This window comes from Zalophus californianus, chromosome 8 (assembly GCF_009762305.2).
Source record: "Zalophus californianus isolate mZalCal1 chromosome 8, mZalCal1.pri.v2, whole genome shotgun sequence".
In the NCBI taxonomy this organism is placed as follows: Eukaryota; Metazoa; Chordata; class Mammalia; order Carnivora; family Otariidae; genus Zalophus; species Zalophus californianus.
The window spans coordinates 75283242-75311222 of NC_045602.1; the positions used below are offsets into that span (position 1 = coordinate 75283242).

At 37.7% G+C, this 27981-nt stretch overlaps 1 protein-coding gene across 5 annotated transcripts in view; it reads right to left on the reverse strand.

Annotated features, from left to right (window-relative positions):
- CAMKMT (calmodulin-lysine N-methyltransferase) overlaps nt 1-27981 on the reverse strand; it is a 391410-nt gene that overhangs the window by 39506 nt on the left and 323923 nt on the right. For 4 of the 5 annotated variants that reach the window (XM_027624227.2, XM_027624224.2, XM_027624225.2 and 1 more), the window contains exons 4-7: nt 21963-22023; nt 19887-19941; nt 18767-18830; nt 11487-11553 (exon numbers count right to left, since the gene is read on the reverse strand). In XM_027624227.2, coding sequence (XP_027480028.1) covers nt 11487-11553; nt 18767-18830; nt 19887-19941; nt 21963-22023 — 247 coding nt within the window. The remainder of the gene's footprint in view (nt 1-11486; nt 11554-18766; nt 18831-19886; nt 19942-21962; nt 22024-27981) is intronic. The other variant, XM_027624226.2, reaches the window with a different exon arrangement.

The window sequence follows — 27981 nt, forward strand, 5'->3', positions numbered from 1 at the left end:
TAAGTGTCCAGCTCTTGATCTCAGCTCTGGTCTTGATCTCAGGGTTGTGAGTTCAAGCCCTGCGTTGGGCTCCAGGCTAGGTGTAGAGCCGAAAAGAAAAGAAAAGAAGAGAAAAGAAAAAAGAAAAGAAAAGAAAAGAAAAGAAAAAGAAGAGAGAAGAAAAGAAAAGAAAGGAATGAATGAATTCAGAGTCCAAAGTGAGAAATAAAGCCCTCTAATGGAAGGTAAAAACAAACAAAAACAAAAACAACCTCTCCTAAGGACAAACAGCAGGGTGTCCATAGATTCACCTTTGTGCTTTTTTTTTTAAATAATTTTTTATTTATTCATTTGAGACAGAGAGACAGAGAGAGCAGGAGCAGTGGGGAGAGGCAGAGGAAGAGGGAGAAGCAGACTCCCTGCTGAGCAGGGAGCCCGACGTGGGGCTAGATCCCAGGACCTGGAGATCATGATCTGAGCTGAAGTCAGATGCTTAACCATCTGAGCCACCCAGGTGCCCTATATTCACCTTTGTGCTTTCAGCTGGTATGCTACACTGAACAGCAATCTAGGGGTAAAATGAGTTGATCAAAGTGTGATCTGTGATCCAGATATATTAGAATCACCTTGGGAGATTGTTAAAATGTGAGATTCATGAACCTCAACCCTCAAGAGTCTAATTCAGTAAGGAACTTTTGTTTTTAAAATAAATTTAATATAAATTAAATCCTGTTTTGGTGAATCTGTGATGTTGCTTCCTTCCCTTAGTGATCCAGTGGGAAGTGTTTTTTTTTTTTTTGTTTTTTGTTTTTATTTGAAGTATAGCTGACACATGATGTTATATTAGTTTCAGGTGCAGAGCATAGTGATTCCACAAGTCTCTATGTTATGCTGAACTCACCACATTATTATAGTACCATTGACTATATTCCCTGTGCTGTACCTTTTATCACCATGACTTGCTCTTTCTGGAAGCTAGAAGCTTGTATCTTCCACCCCCCTTCACCCATTTTGCCCATCCCCTCACCTTCCTCCACTCTGGCAACCATGTTTGTTCTCTGTATTTGTGGGTCTATTTCTGCTTTTTGTTTGTTTATTCATTTATTTTGTCTTTTAGATTCTATGTGTAAGTGAAATCATATGGGCTTATTTCATTTAGCACAATATCTAGTTCAGCAGTTCTCAAGCAAGGTTTCCAGACCAGCAATAGCAGGGTCACCTGGGAACCTGCTAGAAATGCAAACTCTTGGGCCCTACCTCAGTCTCTCCAGGGATAGGACCCAATAATCTGTGTCATAACAAGTTCTACAGATGATTCTGACACTAAAGTTTGAGAACTATGGCTCCAGCTTATTATATATCTCTGGACTGACTTTAAAACTGATCCCACTCTCTGGATCTGTGTTTTTGTCTGTATTTTAGCTGAAATAAACTTATTTCAGAGTCCAAAAGTAAGACGGATTTGCCTAACATTTGGACCCCTTAAGTTAGTGACCAGTATATTCTACACTGGTTAAGGAGGACTGGTAAAGTTTTGAGATCTTGCAATGAAAGGTACTAATTATATTTCCCATTTCAAATATCTCTGATTCTATAATTATGACAGCTGATTAACTTACATGGGAGTAAAACAAAGTGATGATAAAAAATTAGAATTAGCTTTAATTTCATGTCAAATTTCGACTATGTGCCATTAAATGTGAAATCACAAAATTAATTATTGTTTTTTCATGTTTTCATTCACTTTTCTTTTTTGTTCATTTTCAAACTTATGAACTTTTAAGCACAGTGTATTTTAATATAAGAATTTCACTATTTGTTGCCAACTTCAAATTATAACTTCCAGAATAATGGGGTAAAAATTGCTCTGATCTAGCATTATGGTAGCAACTTAGGGTGACCCAGATTAGATGGCTCAAAAGATAAGAAAAGTTTCCAAATTCTTTTAAGAAGTCAGCATACCAGTGATATTAAAATCTAATAAAGATAGTGCAATAAAACTGTGGACCAATTTTACTGATGAATATCAATGCAAAAAGCCCAGATAACATCATATATTGCTGTGGGAATGTAAAACGATTCAGCCAACTTGGAAAACAGTCTGGCAATTCCCAGAAAGTTAAACAGAGAGGTACTATATGGCTATATACATCCAAGAGAAATGAAACTTGTCATAAGAACTTATACACAAATGTTCACAGCAGCACTATTCATAATAGCCAAAAAATGGAAACAACCCAATTGTCTATAATGAATGGATGAATAAAATGTGGTCTATCCATCCTCCAAAACACTACTAGAAATGATGAATGAATTCAGCAAGTTTGCAGGATACAAAATCAATGTACAGAAATTTGTGGCATTTCTATACACTAATAATGAAGCAGCAGAAAGAGAAATTAAGAAAACAATCCCATTTACAACTGCACCAAAAATAATAAAATACCTAGGGATAAACTTAACCAAGGAGGTGACAGACCTGTACTCTGAAAACTATGAAACACTAATGAAAGAAGTTGAAGACAACACAAACAAATGGACAGACATTCCATGCTCATGGATTGGAAGAACAAATATTGTTAAAATGTCCATACTATCCAAAGCAACCTATAGATTCAATGCAATCCCTATTAAAATAGCAACTGCATTTTTCACAGAACTGGAACAAACAATCCTAAGTTTTTTTTAACCATAATTGTTTTATCAAGTCTTTTATTTATTTATTTATCTAAGATTTTATTTATTTATTTGACAGAGAGAGACACAGCAAGAGAGGGAACACAAGCAGGGTGAGTGGGAGAGGCAGAGGGAGAAGCAGGCTTCCCATGGAGCAAACAGCCCAATGCAGGGCTCGATCCCAGGACCCTGGGATCATGACCTGAGTTGAAGGCAGACGTTAAATGACTAAGCCACCCAGGTGCCCCAAACAATCCTAAAATTTGTATGGAGCCACAAAAGACCCCAAATAGCCAAAGCAATCTTGAAAAGCAAAAATGGAGGGGCACCTGGGTGGCTCAGTTGGTTAAGCAGCTGCCTTAGGCTCGGGTTATGATCTCGGGGTTCTGGGACTGAGCCCCACACGGGGCTCCCTGCTCAGCGGGGAGCCTGCTTCTCCTCTCTTCCCTGCTTGTGCTCTCTCTCACTCTCTCTCTCTCTCTGAAAGAAAGAAAGAAGGAAGGAAGGAAGGAAGGAAGAAAGGAAGGGAAAGAAAGAAAGAAGGAAAAAGAAAGAAAAGAAAGAAAAGCAAACTGGAGGTATCACAATTCCAGACTTCAAGTTATATTACAATACTACATAGCTGTAGTGATCAAAATAGTATGGTACCTCACAAAAATAGACACATAGATCAACAGAACAGAATAGAAAGCCCAGAAATAAATTCACAATTATATGGCCAATTAATCTTTGACAAAGGAGGGAAGAATATGCGATGGGAAAAAGTCTCCTCAACAAACGGTGTTGGGAAAACTGGACATCTACATGCAAAAGAAAGAAGCTGGACCACTTTCTTATATCACACACAAAAGTAAACTCAAAATAGATTAAGGACCTTAAATCATAAAAATCCTGGAAGACAGTGCAGGCAGTAATTTCTCTGACGTTGGGCATAACAACATCTTCCTATATATGTTTTCTGAGGCAAGGGAAACAAAAGCAAAAATAAACTATTGGGACTACATCAAAATTTAAAAAGCTTTGGCACAGCAAAGGAAACAACCAACAAACTAAAAGACAACCTACTGAATGAATGGAAGAATATATTTGCAAATGACATCTGATAAAGGGTTAGTATCCAAGATATATAAAGAATTTATACAACTCAACAGCAAAAAAAAAAAAAAAAAAAACCCAAAAAAACCAACAACCAAAAAACCACAAATAAAAAAATGGGCAGAAAACATGAACAGACATTTCTCCAAAGAAGACCTATACATGGCCAACAGACACATGAAAAGATGCTCAACATCACTCATCATCAGGGAAATGTAAATCAAACCCACATGGATATATCACCTCACACCTGTCAGAATGGCTAAAATCAAAAGCTCAAGAAACAACAAGTGTTAGCAAGGATGTGGAGAAAAAGGAACTCTCATGCACTGTTGGTGAGAACGCAAATTGGTGCAGCCACTGTGGAAAACAGTATGGAGGTTCCTCAAAAGTTTAAAAACAGAACTACCCTATGATCCAGTAATTCCACTAGTGGGTATTTATCCAAAGAATATGAAATACAAATTCAAAGGGATATAGGCACCCGTATATTTATTGCAGTATTATTTACAATAGCCAAATTATAGAAGCAGCCTAAGTATCTATCAATAGATGAATGAATAAAAAGGATGTAGTATATACATATATACAATGGAATATTATTTAGCCATAAAAAGAATGAAATCTTGCCATTTGCAAAAACATGGATGAGTATAGAGTATAAGGCTAAGTGAAATAAGCCAGACAGAGAAAGACAAATACCATATCATTTCACTTATATGTGGAATTTGAGAAACAAAACAAATGAACAAAGAAAAAAAGAGACAAACCAAAAAACAGACTCTCAACTACAGAGAACAAACAGATGGTTACCAGAGGGGAGGTGGGTTGGGGGATGGGTGAAGTAGGGGAAGGGGACTAAAAGTACGCTTACTTTGATGAGCACTGAGTCATGTATGGAACTGTTAAATCACTATATCATACGCCTGAAACTAATACAACAATGTATGGTAACTACACTGGAATGAAAATAAAATAAACATGTTTTATCTGTACAGTGGAATATTATTCAGCCATAAGAAAATGACATCCCAATACATGCTAAGACATGGATGAACCCCAAAACAATTATGTTAAGTTAAAGAAACCAGATATGAAGGACCACATATTGTATGATTCCATTTATGTGAAATGTCCAGAAGAAGAAAATCCATAGAGCCAGAAAGTAGATCAGTGGCTCCCTTATGCTAGGAAATAGAAAGGGGGGAGGGGCAAGGGGCAGTTGCTGCTAATGGGTCACTTTGTTCAGGGGTGATGAAATTGTTCTAAAATTGATCATGAGGGTTGCACAACTCTGTGAATATCCTAAAACCCATCAAATTGTACACTTTAAGTGGGTGAATTATACAGTATGTGAATTATATCTCAATAAACTTGTTATAAAAATTCCAGACAACACACTAGAATACAACAGCATGTTGAGATTAATTAAGACACCGTGACCAAGTGACTAGAAACACAGAGATGCTATAATATTAAGAAACCTGTTATATGAGTTGTCATAGGTACAGATGAAGTCAGAAAAAACATTTTGATCAGCTCCATTCATGCTAAAAAGGTATGGGCTGAAGTTCCATATTTATTTGAAACACAATCTCTTAAAAACAAGATCAATAAAAACTTCCTTAACAAGATAAAAATATCCTATATATTTCCACTCAAATGCTAATCCATGTATAATGGTGAAACATTCCAGGAGTCCCAAGAAAGTCGGGCTCAAAAATGCCTATCATTTAATATCATCTGGGAAATTTTTATTCAATAAAATTATACGAGATACAAAATAAGAGGTATAAGAATTGGAAAGAAGTAGAAATCATCACCATTTGCAGATGATGGGATTGTTTATTTGGAAAACTCAGAGAATAAACTGACAAACTAGCAGAAATAATAATTCATGGAGGTGACTGAACATTTCCTATACTAAACCCTATAGCTTTCTATATATATATACAAATAACAACCCATTAGAAAATATAATGAAAGAGAAGATCTCATTTATAAGAGAAACAAAACTAGTTTCCGAAAATAAACTTAACAAGAAAAATGAAGAAAGATTTCAAATGCTAATGAAACATCTAGAAAAACTTAAATAAAAAGAAAATGCCCTGTTCTTGAATAGGAAGTCTCAGTCATTAAGATGTCAAGGCTTAGTAAATTGTATTTCTTTCAATCACAATGAAAATGCCAGTATAACAAAAATACCAACAGAATTTTAGAAAACTCTAAAAGAAAGAATAATGACAAGGGACTAGTCTTAACAGATAGGAAAATATATTACAAAGTTGTAGTAATTTACACTTTGGTAGAATCATATGAATACGAAGTTCACTTCTGAAAATTTGTTCCGTAGATATACTTGCAAATGTATAGTCTATGTACAGATGAGTTCATTGCAGCACTGTTTGTAAAGGCAAAATACTGAAAACAGACTATTATTAAAGTAAAAAATTATTTTTTAGCAATGGATTATGATATGGTCATACTCTAAAAAAAATTTTTTTAAGATTGCCCCTTGTCCATTTTAAAGTGAGGAAATCTTTTGAAAATGATGACCTTTTTATCTGATATGTAACTTCGGTGATATAAATTTCTATGAAGGAGTGATTTTTCTCTTAAACCTGGAAGGCATTTCCACAGAGGATATAGTAGTCTGACATGCACACCTGGCTATCAATATAGAACTTGACCAAATTTGGGTGGTGAGATTTTGATCTTGGTGAAGAGTAGGGAAGTGCATGTCCAAAGAGTTAATACAATGTTATTCTAGAATAAAAGGCCTTAATTTTTAATTTGCTGCAGTTTAAGAGGATGCCTAAAAAAATACAATGTCCCCAAATGTTAAAATCTGGCTCACTTTAATACAAGAAGGAGAACTCCAACAAAATATCAGAAACTGGATAACATGCCTGTGGGATGTTATCCCTAAATCGTAGGGGACATGGGCCCATCTTTAAATTTGTCAGGCAAATAAAAAATGTTTGCAATAGAAAGCACACATGGTAATTTCATTTCCCCATATTCAGAATAGCAATGGAAGGAAAAGGGACTGTGGCATCTCTAGAATTCTCAGCAGTTCTCAAGATTCTGTTACCGTAATTGTAGCAAAACCCACTAACAGGTATAGTTTCTCAGGAAATTTCTCAAAGAGAGCCCTCAGCCTCCTTATCTTGGTTACCTTCTTCTAACCTTCCTCTTCAACCTGACAAAGGAGAGATAAACACCTACTTACAATGTCAGTTTGTCTACAGACACGGCATGTGCATGCCTGAGAAGAAGCCTAGCCTGAAATGAAAGTCAGCTATCTGATGTATAAACTGATGTCTTAGTCTCTAAAGCCTGACTCACTCGTGCTAAAAATTATTTGGTTCCATAAGCCTTATGGATTCAAGGTGCTCCAACTACAAATCTTAAAACCTCTCCTATAAGAGGGATAAAGTGTACTAATTGCTTCAGGGAATACAAAAATATATTAAGCAGAATCCTTGCCTTCAAGAAAATTTTCGGTCTCCCCTGCTAGAGCATGAAGTCCAAGAAGGCACGGACTTTCTCAGTCTTGTTCATCACGACATCACCAGCACCTAGAACAGTACTTGCTGCACAGAAAGTGATTGAAATATTTGTCAAGAAGTGAATGAACCAATGGCCACAAAAACAAAGACAGTATGCTTTGAGCAATAAGAGAATATGGCATATTTGACTGTGGGACCAGTCTAAGGCCAACAGAAACTAAAAGGATGACAAGATCAGGGCCAGAGAAGGCAGGAGAAAGGTTAATTAGGCCATCCTACAAGGAAGGACTTAGGCGGACAAGGAGAAGGGAAACAGGCCTGGCTAAGGCCAGAGACAGGGAAGACTAGATGTGTCCAGAAAGTGCAGAGGCTCAGGTGGCCATGGGAGAAGGCCATGGGAGAAGGTGTGTGTGGGGGAAGCAGAAGGAGCTAGATTGAATGAGGAGAGTGAAGGAAGTGAGGGTAGGCTGCAGAAGGTCTAGAAAAATCAGCAGCAGGATTCCACTTCGTTGAGATTTACACCTTTAAAATCATTTTTCATACACCTGGTTTTACCTTTAGAAGAAAATGAGCCTCCGAAAAGATATAAATCTTAAAAAGCAGTAGGGCAATGGGGCCAATAGCCAGTCCTGGGGGCCCACATAAAGGTGAAATTTGGGTTATAAAGAAGTCTTCAATATTATAATAAGTTCCATAGTTTACTAAAATTAATGGTTTATCACAGAATAATAAAAGTCCCGGGTCTAAATTCACTAGCAATTTTCACACAAAGATAAACTCTTTTCTTAGGCAGAAACTGACTTTTAATATCACAGCAGGGTATATTTGATAGGTTTTTTAAAAAATATTGTAACTGTTAACTAATATTAACCAGAGAATGATGCCATTCACTAATTCTGGAACACCTAGAAACATATAGACGTCAAAAGCTCCGAATCCTTCTTTATCAGACAGTCGCAGGTTTGAAGACAGCTTCAGATAAACCTCACTATTGAGAAGCCGTAAATATCCTTGCTCTTTCAACCACTCTCCAGCTATATTTAGCAGCACGATCGCCTTTGTTCACGAGCTACTCTCGATAACTCTGTATTTATGCTCCCCAAGACAGAATACCTTGGACCTGTTAGGTAAATGAATGGATAGCTGCATGGATGGACAAACAAATGAACCATCAAATGACTGTATTAAGATCTGTGAGACGAAAGGGATATGATGCTTCATCTATGTACGTCCTAGATCTTTCTTGGTCAGGGCTAAAGCTTCCAGGCCTCCACAAACATGTCTGTCACACAAAGCAAAAATTGGGATAGGAGCGCCTGGGTGGCTCAGTCGTTAAGCGCCTGCCTTCGGCTCAGGTCATGATCCCAGAGTCCTGGGATCGAGCCCTGCATCAAGGCTCCCTGCTCAGCGGGAATTCTGCTTCTCTCTCTCCCACTCCCCCTGCTTGTGTTCCCTCTCTCGCTCTGTCTCTCTCTGTCAAATAAATTTAAAAAAAAATCTTAAAAAAAACCACAATAGATTGGGATTAAAATGGAACAGGGAGTAAGAAAGTTTTGTTCTTAAAGGAGGAGCATTTTTCCAGGCAAGGGCGGTGATGAAGAGGGGAGCAGGGGTAGGCTCCCGATGTAGCTGCTGAAGCTTACGTGTTCAGGTCCCTCACTTGCACAGATTCCTTCCAAGGCCCACCAGGAGCCCAAGTCATTGTTCACATGGTCAAATGCTTCCAAAGAATTTGCCAAAGTAAGGTATAATCAAATCTATTCTCCTCATGAGGACCCCCAACATAAGTTTCAGGCCCCATGCAGCCTGGGTCCACCCTGGCTGAGAGGCAGGAGTGCAGGTTGTCTCTGAGCAAGCACCCTGTCACAGCCTCGGGAACGGGAGCTTGGGGGCTGTTCACATTCCTCAGTGGTTTCTTGTTCCTTTTTAAAAGCCACCATTTCCTAAGCCCAGAGTTCTCAATACCATGATACTCCTTTCTGCTGCTACATCGTAATGAAGTCACAGGAGACATTCAGCTTTTCCAAACTTCATGTCAAGCTTTGAAGTGCTTTTTAATAGCAGAAATATTTGGCTCACAGGTGGGCTTTGTAGCTATGGTAAATACCTCTCAGTTATCTGTCGCTACCGTTAGTCCACACCTCCAGTTTGGAGGAGAAATTCTGCATATGCATTGAGGCACTAAAAAAGAAGAGTGAACTATATCTTAGCTCTTTTGTGAACAGTTTCCTTTTATTTCTTCTTGCATGGAACTAATGTGCTCATCATATTGTACTGGTTATGGGTGGGAAAGCAGTGGAGAGAAGGGAAATGCTGATTATTACATCACTGGTTGGCAGTTCCTCTTAGCTTCTGGAAGGTTAAGTGGTCAAGTAACTTCTTAATATGAGATCAAGGCATTTCAAGGACTGACTCATCCCCCGGTTTTCTGGCAAAGTGCTTTAGTAGACTTTGGACAAAATGCTTACAGTGGTTAAAAGAGAAAAAACTGACCACAATTAATATGAGATAAAGAAAAAAAAAACCAAATCCCTCATCTTGGAGGTTCCTGAATGACTACTGACATGTAGACTATATGTCCACGTACATACCAGAACAATATAGTTAGAGCATATCTGAGAACACAGAGACAAAGGCTATTTTCGATACATCCTGTGTTGAATAATGACATTTTGCTTCTTTATGTAACTCAATTATTTTATGAAGAGATGACAGAAAATACTGTTGCACTCCCTAAGTTAAAACACTTGACATTTTTTATTCCTCAAAATGGAACATTTTCAAAATCTAGGTATGTTTATTAATTAGTGATTATTAACACCCAGTAAACAACATTATGTCTTGTAAAAACACAATCTCTCTTCACAGCATGATGCTGAATCTATTATTCCCTGATTCTATATGCTGAAATACACTCAAATGGTCACAAATGACCGGAAGCATTAAATAAATGAAAATGAGGACAACATAGAAAATGTGCTTTTGATTGATAACTAAAAGACCAGGTTGAAAATCACGTCCCAAAATGAAGTCCTCCCCAGAAGGGTATGGCAGTCCTAACTGTGGTGTAAAGGCCTCCCTAAGAATGAAGAAGACACAGGTAGAGGATGGTTTTTCTCCTGACCTGCCCGAGGCTTTCTGGGAAATGGAACTGGTTTGTTATGAGAAACACAAGGCATCCCGCCCCCTGTGCCACCAGCTTACACTGACATTCTACTGCAGGATTTTAAAACACATATATGGCCACTTCCCTACCTACACTAGCTGACATCAGAGAAAAATAATTACTGCTAAGTTGACCACTGGAGGTTTTTTAAGTGTTGTTGCTGTTCATTCATCTTTTTTTTTTTTTTTATCCCCAAACTGAGTAGTTGGGGTGGGAAATCATCTTCAACACAGAAAAAACTCAAAATATCAAAGGATGACAGATTAGCAGTAATAAATAAATAAAATTTATTTATTAATAAATTAGATTGTTCTTCTAATGTCTGGGGTTCAACATATAAATGAAAAATGCACAAACACAGATATTTCATGTGGGGAAAGTAAGAAATGATTCCTCGCTCTTCTCGGTCCTATCATCAGGGCAAAAGAAAATGTAGCATCACCAGAAACACCATTGTTTTGGTTGAGGGTAAGCATTTCTCCAACTATGAATAAAAATGAACAGAATCTAAAAGGGAATGGATACTAGACTATTTTAAAACCACGACGAGAGCAGGGTTTCTCAATGTTGGCACTACTGACATTTTGGGCCAGACAGGTCTTTGTCGTGGGCACTGTCTTGTGCGCTGCAGGAGGGTGAACAGCCTCCCTGGCCTCTGTCGACTACATGCCGCTAGCAATCCTCTCCCACTGAGTCAGGACAATGAAAGAGAACCTGGGGGGGGGGGCAAGACGGCCCCCAGGTTGAGAACCAGAGGAATAGAGTCTTCATAAGGAGGTCCCAGGAAGGCTTATTTCAGCCTCAGACTGTATACTCTCAATCCTGAAATCATTCCCAACCCAGGGTTCAATATACTTCAGTTTTCCTCATTGACCAAAGATAATGAAAAAGCCTGCCTGCCTCCTTACGGATTCTTCTGAACATTAAATAAGATATTTTTAAAGTACTAAGAACAGTGCCTGACCCACAGTAAGTGCTCAGTAAATGTTAGCTATTATTATCTTTAATTATCATCCATAGAGAAAACCAGAATGTTTTAATGCAGGAAGGTATCTTACCAGCTTGATATTTTCCGAGTTTTAAATGCACCAGCCTTCTGATTCCTTGTGATGATGTCTCTCACATCTACAGGACACAGTTAAGAAAGCTTCTGCAGTGACTGTCAACTGAGTCCAAAAAAAAAAGGTCCACAAACACAGTGATCTTCTTACTGTTACACGGGATCAGCACAGTGAAAAGAGAAGAGTTGTAGGGTGTGAGGCAGGAGAAGAAGGGTCTAGACCTGGCTTTACCACCAAATGTTGAATTACTTGCCACAGACAAGCTCTTTTAATTCCCTGGGCTGCAGTTTTGTCACCTGCATGCATGCTGGCAAGGCCCAGGGTTATGGGCGCTGGTGGATGTAGATGACTACCGCATAGGTACCATGCCCTACTTGCTTAGAAGGGCTACAAGCCCAAAGGCAAGCCTCCAGTCAGTGGGAAAGGACCTGTACCAAGAAAAGCCATACTTCTGGAGGAGATGTTTTGAAGAGCTGGTCCATTACATCACACAACGCCATCTTGATGCAGGTCCGTGGGAAAAATCATATCAAGTTCCAACACTGGGCAAAGCTAGGCTTGAGATCAACCCCTTTTGCTTCAACTTCTGGACACTAAATCTTACAACTGTTTTTGTTTCTCTTCTTGCTCTGGTCGCTTTGCAACCCAGAGCCAAATGGATGACCTAACTCTATCAACCACCAGAGCTCTCCTGGCATATACTTTCTGTACTGACCTCTCATCCTGGCTTCATCGTATTGTCCTGGCTTTCTGATTCAGATTGGCCTCACTTTCTCATTTATTTTATATGGCATATCCTATGTGTCACTGTAAAAAGCCGCAAAGTTCCTCTTCCAGAATAAAGCAGTTTTAAATAAACAAGAAATAAAATAATTCCAGTGAAGGCTGCAAGCTGAAATAAATTGGGCCCATGGGGAGGACACCAAGCAGATGAGCGATGTTCCCCTATTGCTCAGAAAAACAGATTTCCTGAATGGTCGGAACAAGCATTGGCCAAGATCTCCCTGCAAGAACAGAGCCACAGGACTTTTTAACCCAAATCTCTGCTTGAAACATCAGGCACACCCATTTCTTCTCTGAGTGAATAAGCAGGTACTGTGATAGCTTTCTCCCCCCCCAGGAGTGGGTAGGAAAAATCAATTAGGTCTCCTAATGAAGGGCTTTGTGGAGGTTTACAAAAGTGCTATAATGCAGACTTTTTTTTTTTTCCTGTGTGAACTTTCCTGTATGCAAATTAAATACCGTTAAATTACATTCATTAAAAAAATAAAAGAGACTAATTTGCCTACTTGTTTTGATTAACTAAAATGACACATCGGCCTACAGTTCTGTCTATTTCAGGAAGAAAGTATTTCAGGAAAGTCTTCTAAATGAAATGTCTTGTAGAAAAGGACAGCTGACATCTTTATTCTGAGAAGAACAAAATTAGTGAAGAGTCAATTGACAACTGCTTTTTGGTTGAGCTCCCCCTGTCCGGCCACACCCTACTCCACGTTTCTATGACATCCAACCGCACGCGGCAATATGCCCGGTACACCTGTAGCGTCGTGTGAGTACATGACTAATCTATCAAGCAAAACATATTATTTTGTTAGTGGAGGTAATACTTTTTATAAAATAGTCACAGGGAAGTTAAATTATATAACTCTGAAAACCTATTACTAATTTTTAGTAAACATCTTAACGCTATATGCTTTTATACAATTTATAAACCCATGACTCCAGGTGGTCAGGTTGAAGCAAGTGTACATATTTATATTCTAGAGGTGCTTTTTTTTTTTAATGAAAAAATTCACAGCAGTATTTAGGCTGCTTTATTTTTAGAGCTGGGAAGGAAATATATTTTATGGTTTAGGAGGTGTTTTATATTAAAACAAGCACAAAGAGAAAAAAGAAATGGCAAGAGCATATTAAAATAGCTTAAGAGATATATTCTGATATTCTGCTCCCCCATCCTTCACTTTAGGTCTGGCTGGCACTGTGTCTAATAATACATTTTGTCATTTTTCTGTGTTAGAGTGATAAAGGACATCCAATCAAATCAATACACCCAGGATAGTGTTCAACAGGGTGGACCAAATCCTGTTCCCTGTCCTGTACCCATCTTCTAGAAGTCTTCAGTGGCAGGTGCTGGGTGCAAAGAAAGCTTTAATGTGATTTCTGATTAACTGGATTCTGAACAATCACCTCCAGTCTCCTTGTCTGGGATACAGGATCAATGCTTGTGGCTAGAAGAAACCACGTTTCTACATCTAGGTTTTCTTCCACCAAAAAAGCATAGTTCAGGAGTGGGGCTCCCTTTTAATTTTAGTTCAGTTGAGTTTTATTCTTAAAATATATATTTTTTGTACAATAACAAGTTACTTAAACAAGTAACTTTAACTTTATGTATCTAAATATAATTAATTACATATAAAATACTATTTAAAATATTAGCCTCCTCCAGCAATTAGTGATTGTTATATTTATCAGTAGTCGCATCTACATTTCGGGACTCGGCATCATTCTTTAAGCAAGAAAGTTATTTTTAAAATAATAACATTGTGATCCACAAAGCATTACTTTTTCAGTGTATGTTACCTTTATTTTCACTAGACCATCCAAGGTGAGCGTAGGAAACCATGAAATTATAATATAAATCCTGTTCATTTTGATCTCTAAAGGATTTTAAAAATGCTGGATGTGGCAATATTTGCCAATTTAAAGGCTGCAAAATATTCTTAAAGGTGCTTGTTATCAAAGGAATTGAGAGGATGAACTCTGTTAGCAATGTCAACTGTTATGTTTTTGGATGAGAGGCCTTTTCTTCCTGAGGGTCCTGAGGAAACTAAGACGGCACTCACCAAACCAGTCTAGGTTTTGGTGAAACAGAATGGTTTAATGGGGGGAAATAAAAAAGCTTTGAAGTCAAATGAACCTGGCTGGCTTCTAAGCTGATTCTGCTACTTAGTAGCTGTGTGAAGTTGGGTAAATTAGCCTCTCTGAGCTCCATCTCAAAAACAGGAATAATGATCCCTATTTTGTAGGCTTAATGGAGTACCACATAGGATGAGCCTGACCATATAGGTGCCTAATTCATGCCAATTCATTATCTTTTTCAATAATTTGGGCAAAAGCTTCAGAGGGATGAAGAGGCTGGTGAGTAACTAAAATGAGGTTTGGCAGTCAAGCTTTATTTTTTCTCCCTGCTGCTCAGAACTAATTATGTGGACATTTATATTGTAGAATTTAAATAACTGGAAGGAATCAAAGAACTTTTGCCCTGTGGATTTTCAGTGTCTTTCACATGTATAAATGTGCTCTGGCCAAGGCTAGTCTGTGTCCCACAAGAACAGGGACTTGGTTTGTCTTGTCCACTGCTGTGTCTTTAGTGCCTGAAATGGCATGCAATTAACGGTGGTTGGATTAATTTTAATTAATTAGTTAGATTAATTTATTACTTAATTTAAATTGAATTTTCAAATCTATTTATTGGGCTCCTACCCAGTGTGAGGCACATGGAGTCCATTAATGACTCCATCAGCAAATAGAAGTGCAGCTGGTACAGATACTGGAGGAACACAGGATGATGGCCAAGCTTTGCCAAGGTCTCCACCATCCACAGCACGGGCTGTACAATCTGGAGGGAGCTTAATGTATTAGTTACTCAAGTCAGAGATGCTGTTAATAAATAAGGTAATGGTAAGCCAGGGCTATCTCCTTAAAAATGCACAGGAGATTCACCAAGTTGGGATGAATCCTAAGCTCGAGATCATGATCCAGACTGTGCATGCCGTGGGAATAAGATGCTTGGATCGGGAGCACGAGAAATGGGTCACCAAGCACTGCCACAGTCTGCAGATAACATGCTTGATGCTTCCTAGGGATGGGTCAAGGCAGGGTGCTTTGTGAGTGTACCAGAGAGGGCTGCTCACCTCTAGGTGTTGTACTTTTATTCATCATGATTTGGAAGAGGCTCAGCATCAATAATAACTCAGTACACTGTTTCTCCCCTCTGTTCTTATGTCATTGTCATCAGCAGCTATGAACTTTAGTGAGTTATTATTATCTGTAGGCACTTGGAGATTTCTTCCTTTATTACACCAAAAGGGCTGTGCCAAAGAAAAGGGAACATGTTTCAAACTACCTTAGGTGAAGTTGAGAACTGGATGAACCAAATGATGCCATTTCTAATTCATCCTTTGTTCTCTTTGGGTACAGATAAAATGGCATCTGTAAAGAGGGGCAGCTCTTGGGTAAGGGGGGCCCCTGGGTTAGATCCAGCAATGCAGTTTAAGGACCAAGGAGAACCTCAGGGACATGTACCCACGAGCCTGAGAAAATATTTAGGACTTACATCATTCACTTACACCTCAAGTCTTAATCTCTTTTCAGATATCTCGGTTTAATAGATCTCAAATCAACATCTAGCTTTCCAGGGTCAAGGGAGAGAGCTCTGGAAGACATAGCCAATCCATCTGATACATCTTAGGGAAGATTATAAATAATCTCACAACTGGTTGATAGGCTTTTATGATATAAACATTCAGAACTCATCCATTCATTACCTTACATATTTAAAAAATAGAAATAATTGAAGATAAAAAGGAAGCATCAAAAAATACTATTTTTTTTAAAAAAGGTAAAAATCAGAACCTTAGAAGCTTAAGCGACTAGGAAGTTAAGATTCAGTTGGATTCATTAAATTTGGATGTGAAGAAAAACAAAAATAATTTTTAAAATAATGAAAATAATATACAGGCCAATACTCAGATGTGATGTGGGATTGCCAGGTCGATTTTCAATCACATTTCACTGATGTATTCATTTGTTTCTTAATGTGCTCATCTTGCCCATTAAGAATAATTAGCAGCTTTGCTTAGAGATTTTCTGGTTTCTGGCAATGTTTCTCCTTTTTTTTTTGTTGACATCTACTTTTACTTTTTAGAAAGTAATTTTTGGATAATATCCTACAACTGCTATATAATTTAGGCTTCCTAAAATTTTAAAGGAAAGATGTAAACAGTAATTTTTAAATGAATTTGTTTCAATCTATATGCATCAACAGTATGTGAGTCAGTGAATTAGTTATTCCTACAGAAAGTGGGCACACAAATAGAAAAAAAAATTTCATTCATATTAACCTCACTCAGCACAACAGCTTTACAACGAATGCCAATTATAAGCTCTGTTAGCAAATCAAGAATAACATAGTATTAAAAGCAGGAAAAACACATTGCCAATTTTTAAGGCCTTAGGCATGCTTTTTTTTTCTCTTAATTAAAAAAAATTAGATCTAGTTACAAAAGAAAAAAGCCCACAAACACGGAACAACTACATGATAAAAACTGAACTCCATCAGGAAAGTCCTAAGAGATGAAATAAAACACACTGCCGGTTTTGGTCTGCATCCTGAAAGGACCTACTTTATCTACATTGTAAAGTTCTTCCCCTCCTGCCCTTTGGCACCCCGCTATATTAAACCCATTGTAAAACCCAGCACAATAAAGCACTCTCAGGGCTGAGCTTCTGAGGACCAAATGTTAAAAATCCATTTTCTTGGGAGGGGGCTGTACCAATCATTTCTTTGAAAGGCCAGCAGAGTGAATACAGAATCTGAGATTTCCTCTCTGATTTCAAGAGCTGGCATGGCATCTTTGCTGTTTAAAGCAAAGGTGTGCTAATTAATGACATTAGCATTGCTTCCCTTCTCTGGAAGCGCTGTACTTTAGCTCAATAATAATTTTAGTACAATTAAATTTACATACTGACTACCGATGTTCCTATAGTTTGATAAAAGTTGTAATTTGTTTCTGCCGCTATTAAATGGGGCACCTGCTGATTTGAGAAAAACCTCAGGTTGCGGGCCCAATCTGAAAGTTTCTGTGGCTAAAATGACCCTCTCCTGTCCAATACTCGTTCCTTCCTTCCTTTGCCCCCCCTCAAAAAAAACCATCCACTGGGGCTGAGCCAGCATACCTGCCTTCCTCTCACTCTCTATGCTCCCTGACATGCGGAGGAGGAACACAGTGAAATGATACAGTGCAAGGCATAACTCAGAATAAAGCAGAGTGAATGAAACAACATCGGCTCATCCTCGGGAATATTTTGAGAAACTTGCAACAGTCTGAAGATCATGATTAAAATCCTGCATCTTAAAAAAGGAAGCACCTTTTGTGATCTCTTTCCCTTGTGTGAAAGGCCAGGATTGTGATTGGCTGTTTTTCCTTCCTGAATTTTTTTTTTTTTAAAGTCTGTCAGGCAATTAGTTGGGTGGGGCTCTGTAGAGCACACAAGCGCTGCTGAACAATATTAGCTACTGTGCTTCTTGTACCTCCTTTCTCCTATTTGAGCAGCCTGATAGAGCTGCTGCAAATTTTATTTTAAAAGATCATACAGCAAGGGTAGAAAAAAAAAATCGAAATTGGCTTTCTGTAAGAAGCTGCAAAAATCGAAACTGCTTTGGCATTTTAGGGGGCTAAGATGCAAATAAGTGGACTGCCTACTTCATAATGTAAATGTAAGGCATACCAAAAATCCAAAGCAAATATATCTTCCACTTCTCTTCTCAATTTCTAATGGTTGTTAACTGCGCCTGAACAAATCAGCCTCGATTGCTAAAGTAGCCACAAATTATGCTTGCTTTCTTAGTTAAAGTACAGTTCAATTTTCATGAACTCTGTGTACATATTAGTAAAGCATAATCTAATATAATGGGCTTGGAACTGTAATAGCATAGCAGGAAAAAAAAAGAGAGTGCTTTTATAATCCTAAATAAAAGGAAATAATGAAAAACTGATAGCTGTTTCCAATGGGGAGCTATAGGTAACCTCTCGGCAATTAGAGAAGGTCCCATCCTACCTAGCACATACCCAGAAGATCAAACCCAAGGAAGGTCATAATGAACATGAAGCTGGAAGTTAGTTTTTTATAAGCAATAGTGGATATAATAAATATTCAATCATTTAGTTTATACCAGGAAATTTCAGTGACAATAAAAGGACAAGAATGCCTGAAAATTATTCTGAAACAAATGTTCTTATTGCCTCGAGTGGTCCACAAATCATGGGCTCCTTTCAAAAGAAGTGACTGTAAAAAAAAAAAATCTATCGAAATAAAAGAAAAACAGTCATCGCCAATGAATTCCATATATTTCTACTTTTTCTTAATTACTTATCATGTGTGTGGGGGGGGATTCTTTTTTAATACCCCATGCTGTCTTTCTTTATATCAATTGTTACTTAGCCGGGAAAAAGGAATGAGCACAACAAACCCGTTTTCTATCTGAATAAGGATACTTCTGATGGCCTTTTCATTCCCATCAGTTAACAGAACTTCTTTGACATCTGCAGAAATAGCAACCTGAAAAAAAAAAGGAGCAACAGCAAACAATGAGCAAATATGCTTGTCTGTGTGGAAGTGAAGACAGGAGTGACAAGCCTTCAGTATCATGCTTCCTCACCTATTTCTCTGTAACAATCTTCAATCTTTTTTCATTTTATGTCTGCATTATTTTAATCATTCAATCAAATCAGTCAATACTTTTATCATTCCATTTGCGGGAGCCTCTATCTTGCTATCATTCTGTTCGGTAATTGCATTGTGACAGCGGATGATGGTATTCTGAGAGGCTTCATTTGTGGGCTTCTGTTTATCTAGTAGAGCCATCATACAAGGCTGTCACTCTGCCTTTCAGCTTGCTTCTGTCTGACTGCCTGATGCCCCTTCATATAACTTTGCATTGCAGGCAGATGGCTTTGTGAGGGTAATTTTTTTTGTGAGCTTTGACATGCTCGCACATTGGGCTGTAACCTCGACACATTGTGTAAGAGCGACAGGTTTGTCAAATTGCCAATCAGTGTAACAATATGCTTTTATTTGCAGAGACATAAAAACTTGTCTAATGCACTGTGCTGCTACATAATATCTCCTGAATACATGACTCAGAACCCTGAGAATGGGGAACGACGTTCCTGAATGGCCAATCTAATTCAAAAGAATCTAATTACTGAGCGCTCTGGATCATGTTTGTTGGTGTAATAATGCAGGCAAAACATTAGCAGCTATATCATGGTGCTCCAACTGTGATTCGCCGGGCTATTCCTGTATCTTAGCAAATGGGACTATAATCTGAAAAAAAAAAAAATGCTTTCGCTATGGCAAAGAAAGACCGCGCGAGGCCTGGAATGTCACAACAAGCGATATTGACTACACGGAGGTAAAATGTTTCTGCTCATCGAGGCAACCATAAAATCAATATGATCCGAAAGTAAGTCAATCTAGAAGGTCTCTCAAGACCCGGCAGCTTGACCGCAGCTGATGCTGTTGACGGTTCTCTGACCCAGCAGTTGGAGGCCCTGGAACATTTTTCCTTTTGTTCCTCCCTCTGAATGGGATTGGAATTGAGAAAAGACCTACCATGAGCCCAGCCAAGCATGTCATGCCACCCCCTAGCTCACACACAGCAAGGTCTCTGAAAGAGAGAAAAGAAATGGTAGAACCCATACAAATTAGATGAAAATGGTCAGAGAGATATATATGTTACAAGAACAAATTGCCATCTGCAGTAAGAACGGCGCTACCAGGAAGTTGTAGAGACAGGACTAGGCTACCTCATGTTGCTTTGCGTTTTAAAAATAATTATGAAATAGAAAAGTCACAAAGCAGGCAAATCAGTGGGGGTTCCCTCATTAGTGTTCACTGCAACATTACCACCGCTGAGCTGAAAAATCTGAGAAGGTTCCCTTTTTTTCCCTTGTCAATGGCGCTGTCTTTTAGAACTAAAACTAGCTAGAGTAGCGAAAGATAATTGTTAGGAAAGGGTAACACTGTTAATCCACATTCATTCCTTCAAAAACAGTTAGACAAGTAAATGAAGAACATATATGAGTGTGTATATACCTATATTATAGTCACATACACACAACACACACACACACAAATAAAGGCAATCTTGAATTTTTGAAAAAAAAAATTGAAACCAAACTGAAACATTTTGGAAAGCTGAACTGCCCCCATAAAGAACAATTACACAAAGAGCATTTAGCAATTAACACTTAAATCACAAATGACCCCAACACAACACAGTGAATAAACAATGCAGGGACATAATATGGTTAAGCCAGCAAACCCAGGCTAAAGTAATGACTGGGCTCTGACTTCACCACTCAAAGTAAAGCGGCTCAGAGTTAAAGCTGACAGCCTAGTGTGGCACTCTGCACTCACCTTCCCCTTTGTGCCTAAATATCAGCCCTCAACGTGTGACATTCTTACCCTGGCCCACTGCTCGATGATTGGAGCTCCAGTCAAGCTTAAGCACAGCGAGGAAGAGCAAATGCCAGGCTCCCAGAGCAGCTCTGCAGCCCAAATTCAATACTGCCTTGTGCTCATTTTATATGCTCAAACCCTTAAGAGTGTTTCTTCTTCCCAGGTTGGGAAGTTTATCACCTCAACAGGAGAAAAAAAAAAAGAGAAGGAGAGAATTGAAAGGGAAGGAGGGGTGCAAAGAGAGGGAAGAGGCGGAGAAGCCAAGAAAGAACATTCATATTCTGAAATACACTTAATGAGTATTTAATTGTTCAAAGCAATTATAGACTGGTTGGTAAATATGGACCCACAGAGCTTCAAAAAATACATATTATTGCCCCAATCTTGTAAGTACATATTGTTAAAACACACACCATGATCACTAATGACTTGTCTGGAATCATAATGGGCTATTTGGGAAGCATATGTCGGGTGACTTTTATGAAATGAGAATGAAAAATGAAAAACCTGTATTTTCTGGACCTACCAAACATCTTTAGAATTTTTAAATAAAAGGAGGGTTTTTTTTTTTCTTTTTCCTAAATCCCATCCATGGGTTTGATCTATAATTGCACACTGACAGTTGAAAACCTTTATTTCCGTAGCATGAATCTGTAATAGTGATTTATATTTTACAAGTACATATTGTTAGGTCTACAAAATACCTTTAAAACCAGGGGTGGGGATGGCATCTTAAATAATAGCTGTGGGGTATTTATTTATCAAATATTCTGTAGTGATTTCCCTAGCAGAAGTTTAAAGAATATCTTTATTGTAGTTTGTTTTTTTTTTCTTTTTTTCTTTTTTTTTGACCTTCACAATCAGTAAGGATTGATTGGAGCTTCACTTTTGTTTCCCCAAAATCAAAGTGAAATAAAATGCCTTGAGTGGAAATCAAAAAGCCTTTGACATATAGCAAAGAGCTTGCTGGGCAGTATTAGTACCCAAAGGCAATTCAGATTTCTTTTCAGAAGCAACATGTTTTCACCATGAACTTTTTTCCTTCTTTTCTTCCTTCCTTCCTTCCTGCCTCTCTCCCTCCCTTCCTTTTCTTTCTTTCTTTCTTGCTTTTCTTTCTTATATTTTTTTAAACAACTTAATTTGAAGAATGTAATCACAGCAATCTTTAATATGCAGATACAATACCCATAATGGCTAAAAAATATCTTTTTAAGTGCAGCTTTGTACCTGAATACATTCCTGTGCTTGAGGCAGTAGTAAGCCAAAACCTCTTCAGATGGCCAGATGCCTGGAAAACACAAGAGGATACACTTTTTGATTATAGGAGTCTGTTCTATAATCATTCTCTATAGTCATTCTCTTAAGAAATGGCTTTTAGAAATAATGTTCAGTACAAGCTGTTTCAACTTGAATCAAACTTAACATAATTATTACTTGTAATATGTCATATCAAATGAGTTTCTTTTGTTGTTGATGATAGCTCTTTTCCCAGAAAAACAGTAAAATATCCCAAATAAATTTTACTAAATTTCTGTTACAAGACAGCAAAAACATAACAACCAAAATTACAAATACTAAAAGTTCATTTTTAATGGTATTTCAGGTAGCTGATCTTGTACACATGAACCTTCTTTTCAGCCAATTCATAAGCATCAGTTGAAGACCTAATGTATATGCAGCCCATGTGAGGCAAAAATAAACGGAAAAAACACTTGCAAGGAGCAAAGAAAACCACTGAGGTCATTATACCTTTCTCTTTGATTCCATCCTAATGTTTTCAAATACGCACAATTATTTTCTTTTTTCGATTAGAAATATCAAACTGGAGATTAAAATTAAGAAATTTAATTTCACCAACTTTGGCACATCTTTAAATTTAACCATAATCCTCCCCAGTAAACTCCATGGATGGGCATTTTCTAAAATCATCACTTGTAAATCATTTCTTTTGAAGACTCAGTCTTCATGAATGAATAGGAATGCCTTAAAAAAAAAAAAAAAGACAAACATGTTTGGAAATGATAGTCTCTAGCGGTTATCACAAGGTGGTAGGTGTAAGTGCTTTTGATTTTTTTTCTTTACACTTTTGTATTTTCCAAAGATTTTTACAATGAATATGTATCACTCCTATGATTGGAATAAACCACAGCCTTAGACAAAACTGGGTTTTCGCCAAGGCGTCAGACTCCAAGGTCAGGCAGGGCACTCGCATCCTGCTCTGCCTGAGGTTGAGAAGGCCCCACCGTCCTGGGAAAGAGCAATGAATGTTCACTGCCTTCGCACTAAACTCTCTTCTAATGGGTCTGGATGCAAAGTTGAAAATACCTAATGAAACTTAATTTTTTTTCCCTCCTAGACGCATCTCCAGCTTCAAAGAGCGAGAAATCCGAGCATTTCAGAGAAGAGGATGTCAAAGAAATGGTAAGTAAAATCCTAATGGAATCAGTGGGTAAATAGATGAACAGCAAAGATATTGACCCCGGAGAAGCATTTGCGGCAGGAAAGTCTGGACAAGTGTAAACTAGCTCAGCCTCCATGGTATTTCTGGTAGAAATGGCAGTTTGGGAGAGAACAAAGTAAACCAGCAAGAAGTATTTGGAGTCATATTTAGGAAGACAGTCAGAAAGGCAGTGGAGTGTAGCAATTAAGATCCCAGGAGCTTTGGAACCAGACCCTTTGGGCTCCAGTGCCAGCTTGTTGGGCTGCATTCCCTTGCTGAGTGACCTTGGATAGTTTACCTAACCTCTCTGTGCCTCAGGTTCCTCATCTGTAAAATAATGTAATTGTAGTATCAACTTCACAGAATGGTTGTGAGGATTAAATAAGTAAAATACATGAAATCTATTGAGAACAACAGTTCCTAACTCATAATGAGCTCAAAGAAAAATTAGTTGTTAATGTTATTCTCCTGCAAAAGGGGATAAAAGGGTAGAAGAGAGAATATGCAGACCCCGACAATTATCCCAAAGATGAGAACAGATGGAGAACCTTTTTGCCCTACTCCCACCCATGAACTTTACCACAACCCTGAAGTCCTAATACCTGGCATACCTCCATAGCAAAAGCACTCTGTAAAGAATAAGGTATATAATAAAAGTCTCTGAAGGAAGAGCCCAAGACAGTGTTCTATACCAAGTCTATATAATCACCAGAATAAGGAATTTCTTTATGCCTTTAGTAGATGGTTTTGAGGTTTAAAAAAATAATGATAGGGGAAGGGTATTTAACTAAAATTCAAGCTTTGATTAAGTACAAAAATGTGACTTCTAAAATGCATAGTCTTTTAAGAGAGTTTTATAATTTTCTCAAAAAATTACAGAGGTTGATTTTTAACTAAATTAAATACAAAAATATGTAGAACAAAATTAATAAAATCACCTTAAATTACACCACTAGTATATAACCCCTAGTAACATTTTAGACATCGTTCCAAAAAAAAGCTCTCTAAGCACAAAGATATTTTATACAAATGGGACCTTATCATGCAGGTATTTGACAATCTGACTTTGTCCCACTCAATATGTGATGAATAACTTCCCATGACAATAAAAATACACTTGCATCATTTATATATATATATATATATATATTTTTTTTTTTTTAAGTAGACTCCACACCCAGCATGGAGCCCAACACGGGGCCCAAAGTCATGACCATGAGATCAAGACCTGAGCTGAGATCGAGAGTTGGACGCTTAACAAACTAAGCCACTCAGGCGCCCCCTTGCATTATTATTTTTAATGACTGCCTGATTTTATGTCTGCATCATAATTTATTTAACCAGTTTCTTCTTGAGAGACATTCAAGTTATTTCGAGTTTTTGGTACTATGAGGTTATAAACAGTGGTACCATGAAGACACATTTTTCCCCCCAAAATATGATTTTTCTCTATAGGTCAAATACTCAGAAATAGGAAATCTGATCAAATGTTAAGTACCTATCACATTGTGATATACCAAACTGTCCTCCAAAACATTTGTACCAAACTATACGTCCAAATAAGAGCATTTATTTCCTCAAAGTCTTCTCAAGATGAGTTTTGGCAACCTATTTTATTTTTGCTAATCTATTACGTTTTTAGTTATCTCAGTGCAAATCAACACCACAATGAGAGAGCACTTCACACCTTCTAGGATGGCTATAACCAAAACGTCAGACAATAGCAAATGGTGGCGGGATGTGGAGAAATTATGTAAAATGATGCAGCCGCTTTGGGAAACAAGTCTAGCAGTTCACCAAAAACTTAAATGTAGAATTAACATATGGCCCAAGAATTCCACTCCTAGGAACATACCCAAGAGAAAAGAAAATACGTCCATACAAAAACTTGTACATGAATGTTCATAGCAGCATTATTCATAATAGCCAAAAAGCAGAAACAACCCAAATGTCCATCAACTAATGAGCAGATAAATAAAATGTGGTATGGCCATGCAATGCACTATTATTTGACAATAAAAAGAAATAACGTACTGATTCATGGTACAACATAGATGGAGCATGAAAACATTATGCTGAGTGAAAGAAGCCCAACACAAAGAACCACATGTTGCATGTTTCCACTTACATGAAATGCCCAGAATAAACAAATTCATAGAGACAGAATATATAATGGGTGGTTGTCTAGGGCTATGATGGTTGAGAGTAAATGTGGAGTGACATTCCAGAGGTGATGAAATACACTATAATGGTGGTAATGGTCACACAACTCTGTGAATATACTAAAAATCACTGGATGAATCATGTAGTATGTGAAATACATCTTAATAATGCCATTATTTTAAAAAGTTTTCTCATTTCTATGTGTGGAAATATAATGGTCTTTTTAAAAAGGATTTTATTTGTAAAGAATTTATACAGAGTCTAAAGAAAGAGCCACTGAGTTCTGTGAGAATGATTAAGACAAATGATTATGATTAAGATTAGTACCCAGCCCCTCTGACCCAGTCTTTCTCCTTTCTCAGAAACTGCTACTTCCAATTCTTTTCGCTGATGCATCTGGTAATTACTTCCATATTTCTACATATGTTTGTATTGTCACTTCTTGATTTTTCAGTTTTAGGCACAATCTATTGACCCCCACTATGGAAGATAAGCTGCTTTCACTTTCATCTATACTCCTCTCCCCATGCCACACACACCATGCTCCTTATCCACCCACCATCACCATCTTCCAATTATAGATATATTATAATTTTGGTAATATATAGTCATTGTCAATTTCATTATGACCAGGAAATAATACCGAGCCATGTAGTAAACTATGATTGCTTTTTATCTCATGTATAATCCCCACCCCCGTGGAGTTTATAATTGTCTATTTTTTTTTCTCATTTGCTAAAGTTTTTTATTCAATCTCAAAATCCAGTTGTCAAATTTCCCCTCTCAGTACATTCATTCACATCAGGTATTCTATCAACCTCATGAGGAATTCTTTCCTGGTGCCTTCTGACCTGCTTTAGCCTGGACTGAATGCCCCTATGCTTAGTGCACAGCTGATACCCTAGAATCAGTCTTCATATCATTCCAGACTCCCTTTTGTCCTTCTGTATTGCATCTCTTGTTTCCTCTACCCTTTGTCTTCCTTTCTTGGTTTACTTCCTCGTTTTAGTGCAAGACATCCTCCAGTAGCTTCTTGAGAAAAAGTGTGTGGAAGGTAAATAAATGTTTGGGAACTTCCATGATTCAGCGGGTAATTTCAATCTGGAAACTCCATGTTCTTCAGATCTTGGACAGTTTCTTGGGAAGTTCCATTGATTACTTCCTGCCCTCTTTATCTAGAACTCCTGTTATTTGGATGTTGAATCTCCTGAACTCATTCTCCGACTTTCTTATCTTCTCTTTCCTGCTTTCTATCTCTTACTGTTTTCTACTTTCTTGGAAATTTCCTCAACTTTATCTTCCAACCCTTTTATTGTACTTCTCATTTATGCTATTTTTTAAAAGATTTATTTACTTATTTATTTGAGAGAGAGAGAGCACAAATGGGTGGGAGAAGGGGCAGAGAGAGAGGGAGAGAGAGAATCCACAAGCAGACTCCCCGCTGAGCAAAGAACCCAACGTGGGGCTCCATCCCAGGACCTGAATCAAAACCAAGAGTCACACACTTAACTGACTGAGCCACCCAGGTGCCCCACATTTATGCTATTCTTGATGGGCGTTCTCTGAATATTTCTTTTTTAGAGCATCTATTCCTGTTTCATGAATCAATCTTTTAAAAATTATTTGAAAATATTAATTACAGTTTCTTTTAAGTTTTCTTATTCTTATATAGTCTATTTTCTTCATGTTGCTTTTTTCTGTTAATTGATTTTGGTACCTTTCACATCAAAAGCTTTCCTCAGATATCTGGCAATTCTTTGTTGTTTGCTTAAACATAGTCATAGAAAGATAAAAAGCTGGTTGGAAGTGAAGAGGGCTGTTTGTGGGGATGGAGTAGAGTGTGGGTAGCTCTGTGTATGTTCACCTAATCTCTCCAGTCTGCTTTTGGTATTCTCTCTGATTTCAGCTGTGCCTGGTATCCCTCAACCTAAAACCCTTTGGTTTAACCCTCTCCAGAGAACAAATCTCTTCCATTGGGAGTACAGAGGGAGAAGTTACTCAGTAGCCTGGAACAGGTATGCAACTGCTTTATAAACAGTTTTCAACCAATCTTCCTTATTTTAGCCCCCTTCAACTCCTACTTGTACAAATGCCCCAATTTCTGAGCCTTTCTAAGTTTCAGAAGTGTGAGTTGGTTTGGTTTTCAGCTTTCTCAACTGCTGACTTTCTCCTATCTGCTAAGTCAATGATTTCTCATCATTTGCTTTCCAGTTTCCAAAATTATGTTGTTGTATGTCCCCTCATTCTATCATCCTTGTGCATTTAGGTTTTAAAAACATTTCTTTACAGTGGTTTAGTGAGGTTTCTGGGAGGAAGTGACTTTAATGCATTGTTCAACCTCTAATTTACCTGAAATCCAGAAATGCATGGTCTTTTGAATGTAACTGTTTGTGGGCTAATTCTAGAACTCAAGACATATTGTAACTATTCTTATCTCTCACAGAGTATATTTTTTAGCATAAATACTTTAAGCTCTGAGCGGTAAGGTTTCAGTACACATCCCAGAAGAACAGTGACTAGAAGGACTTTGTGAAACAGAGAGAGACTCATTGGAAAAGTGATGAGAATAAATTTTAGAAGGACATATAAGTCAATGAAACTAACAGGGAAGCTTTTCTTATGCTCAAGATTTTTATACTCCAT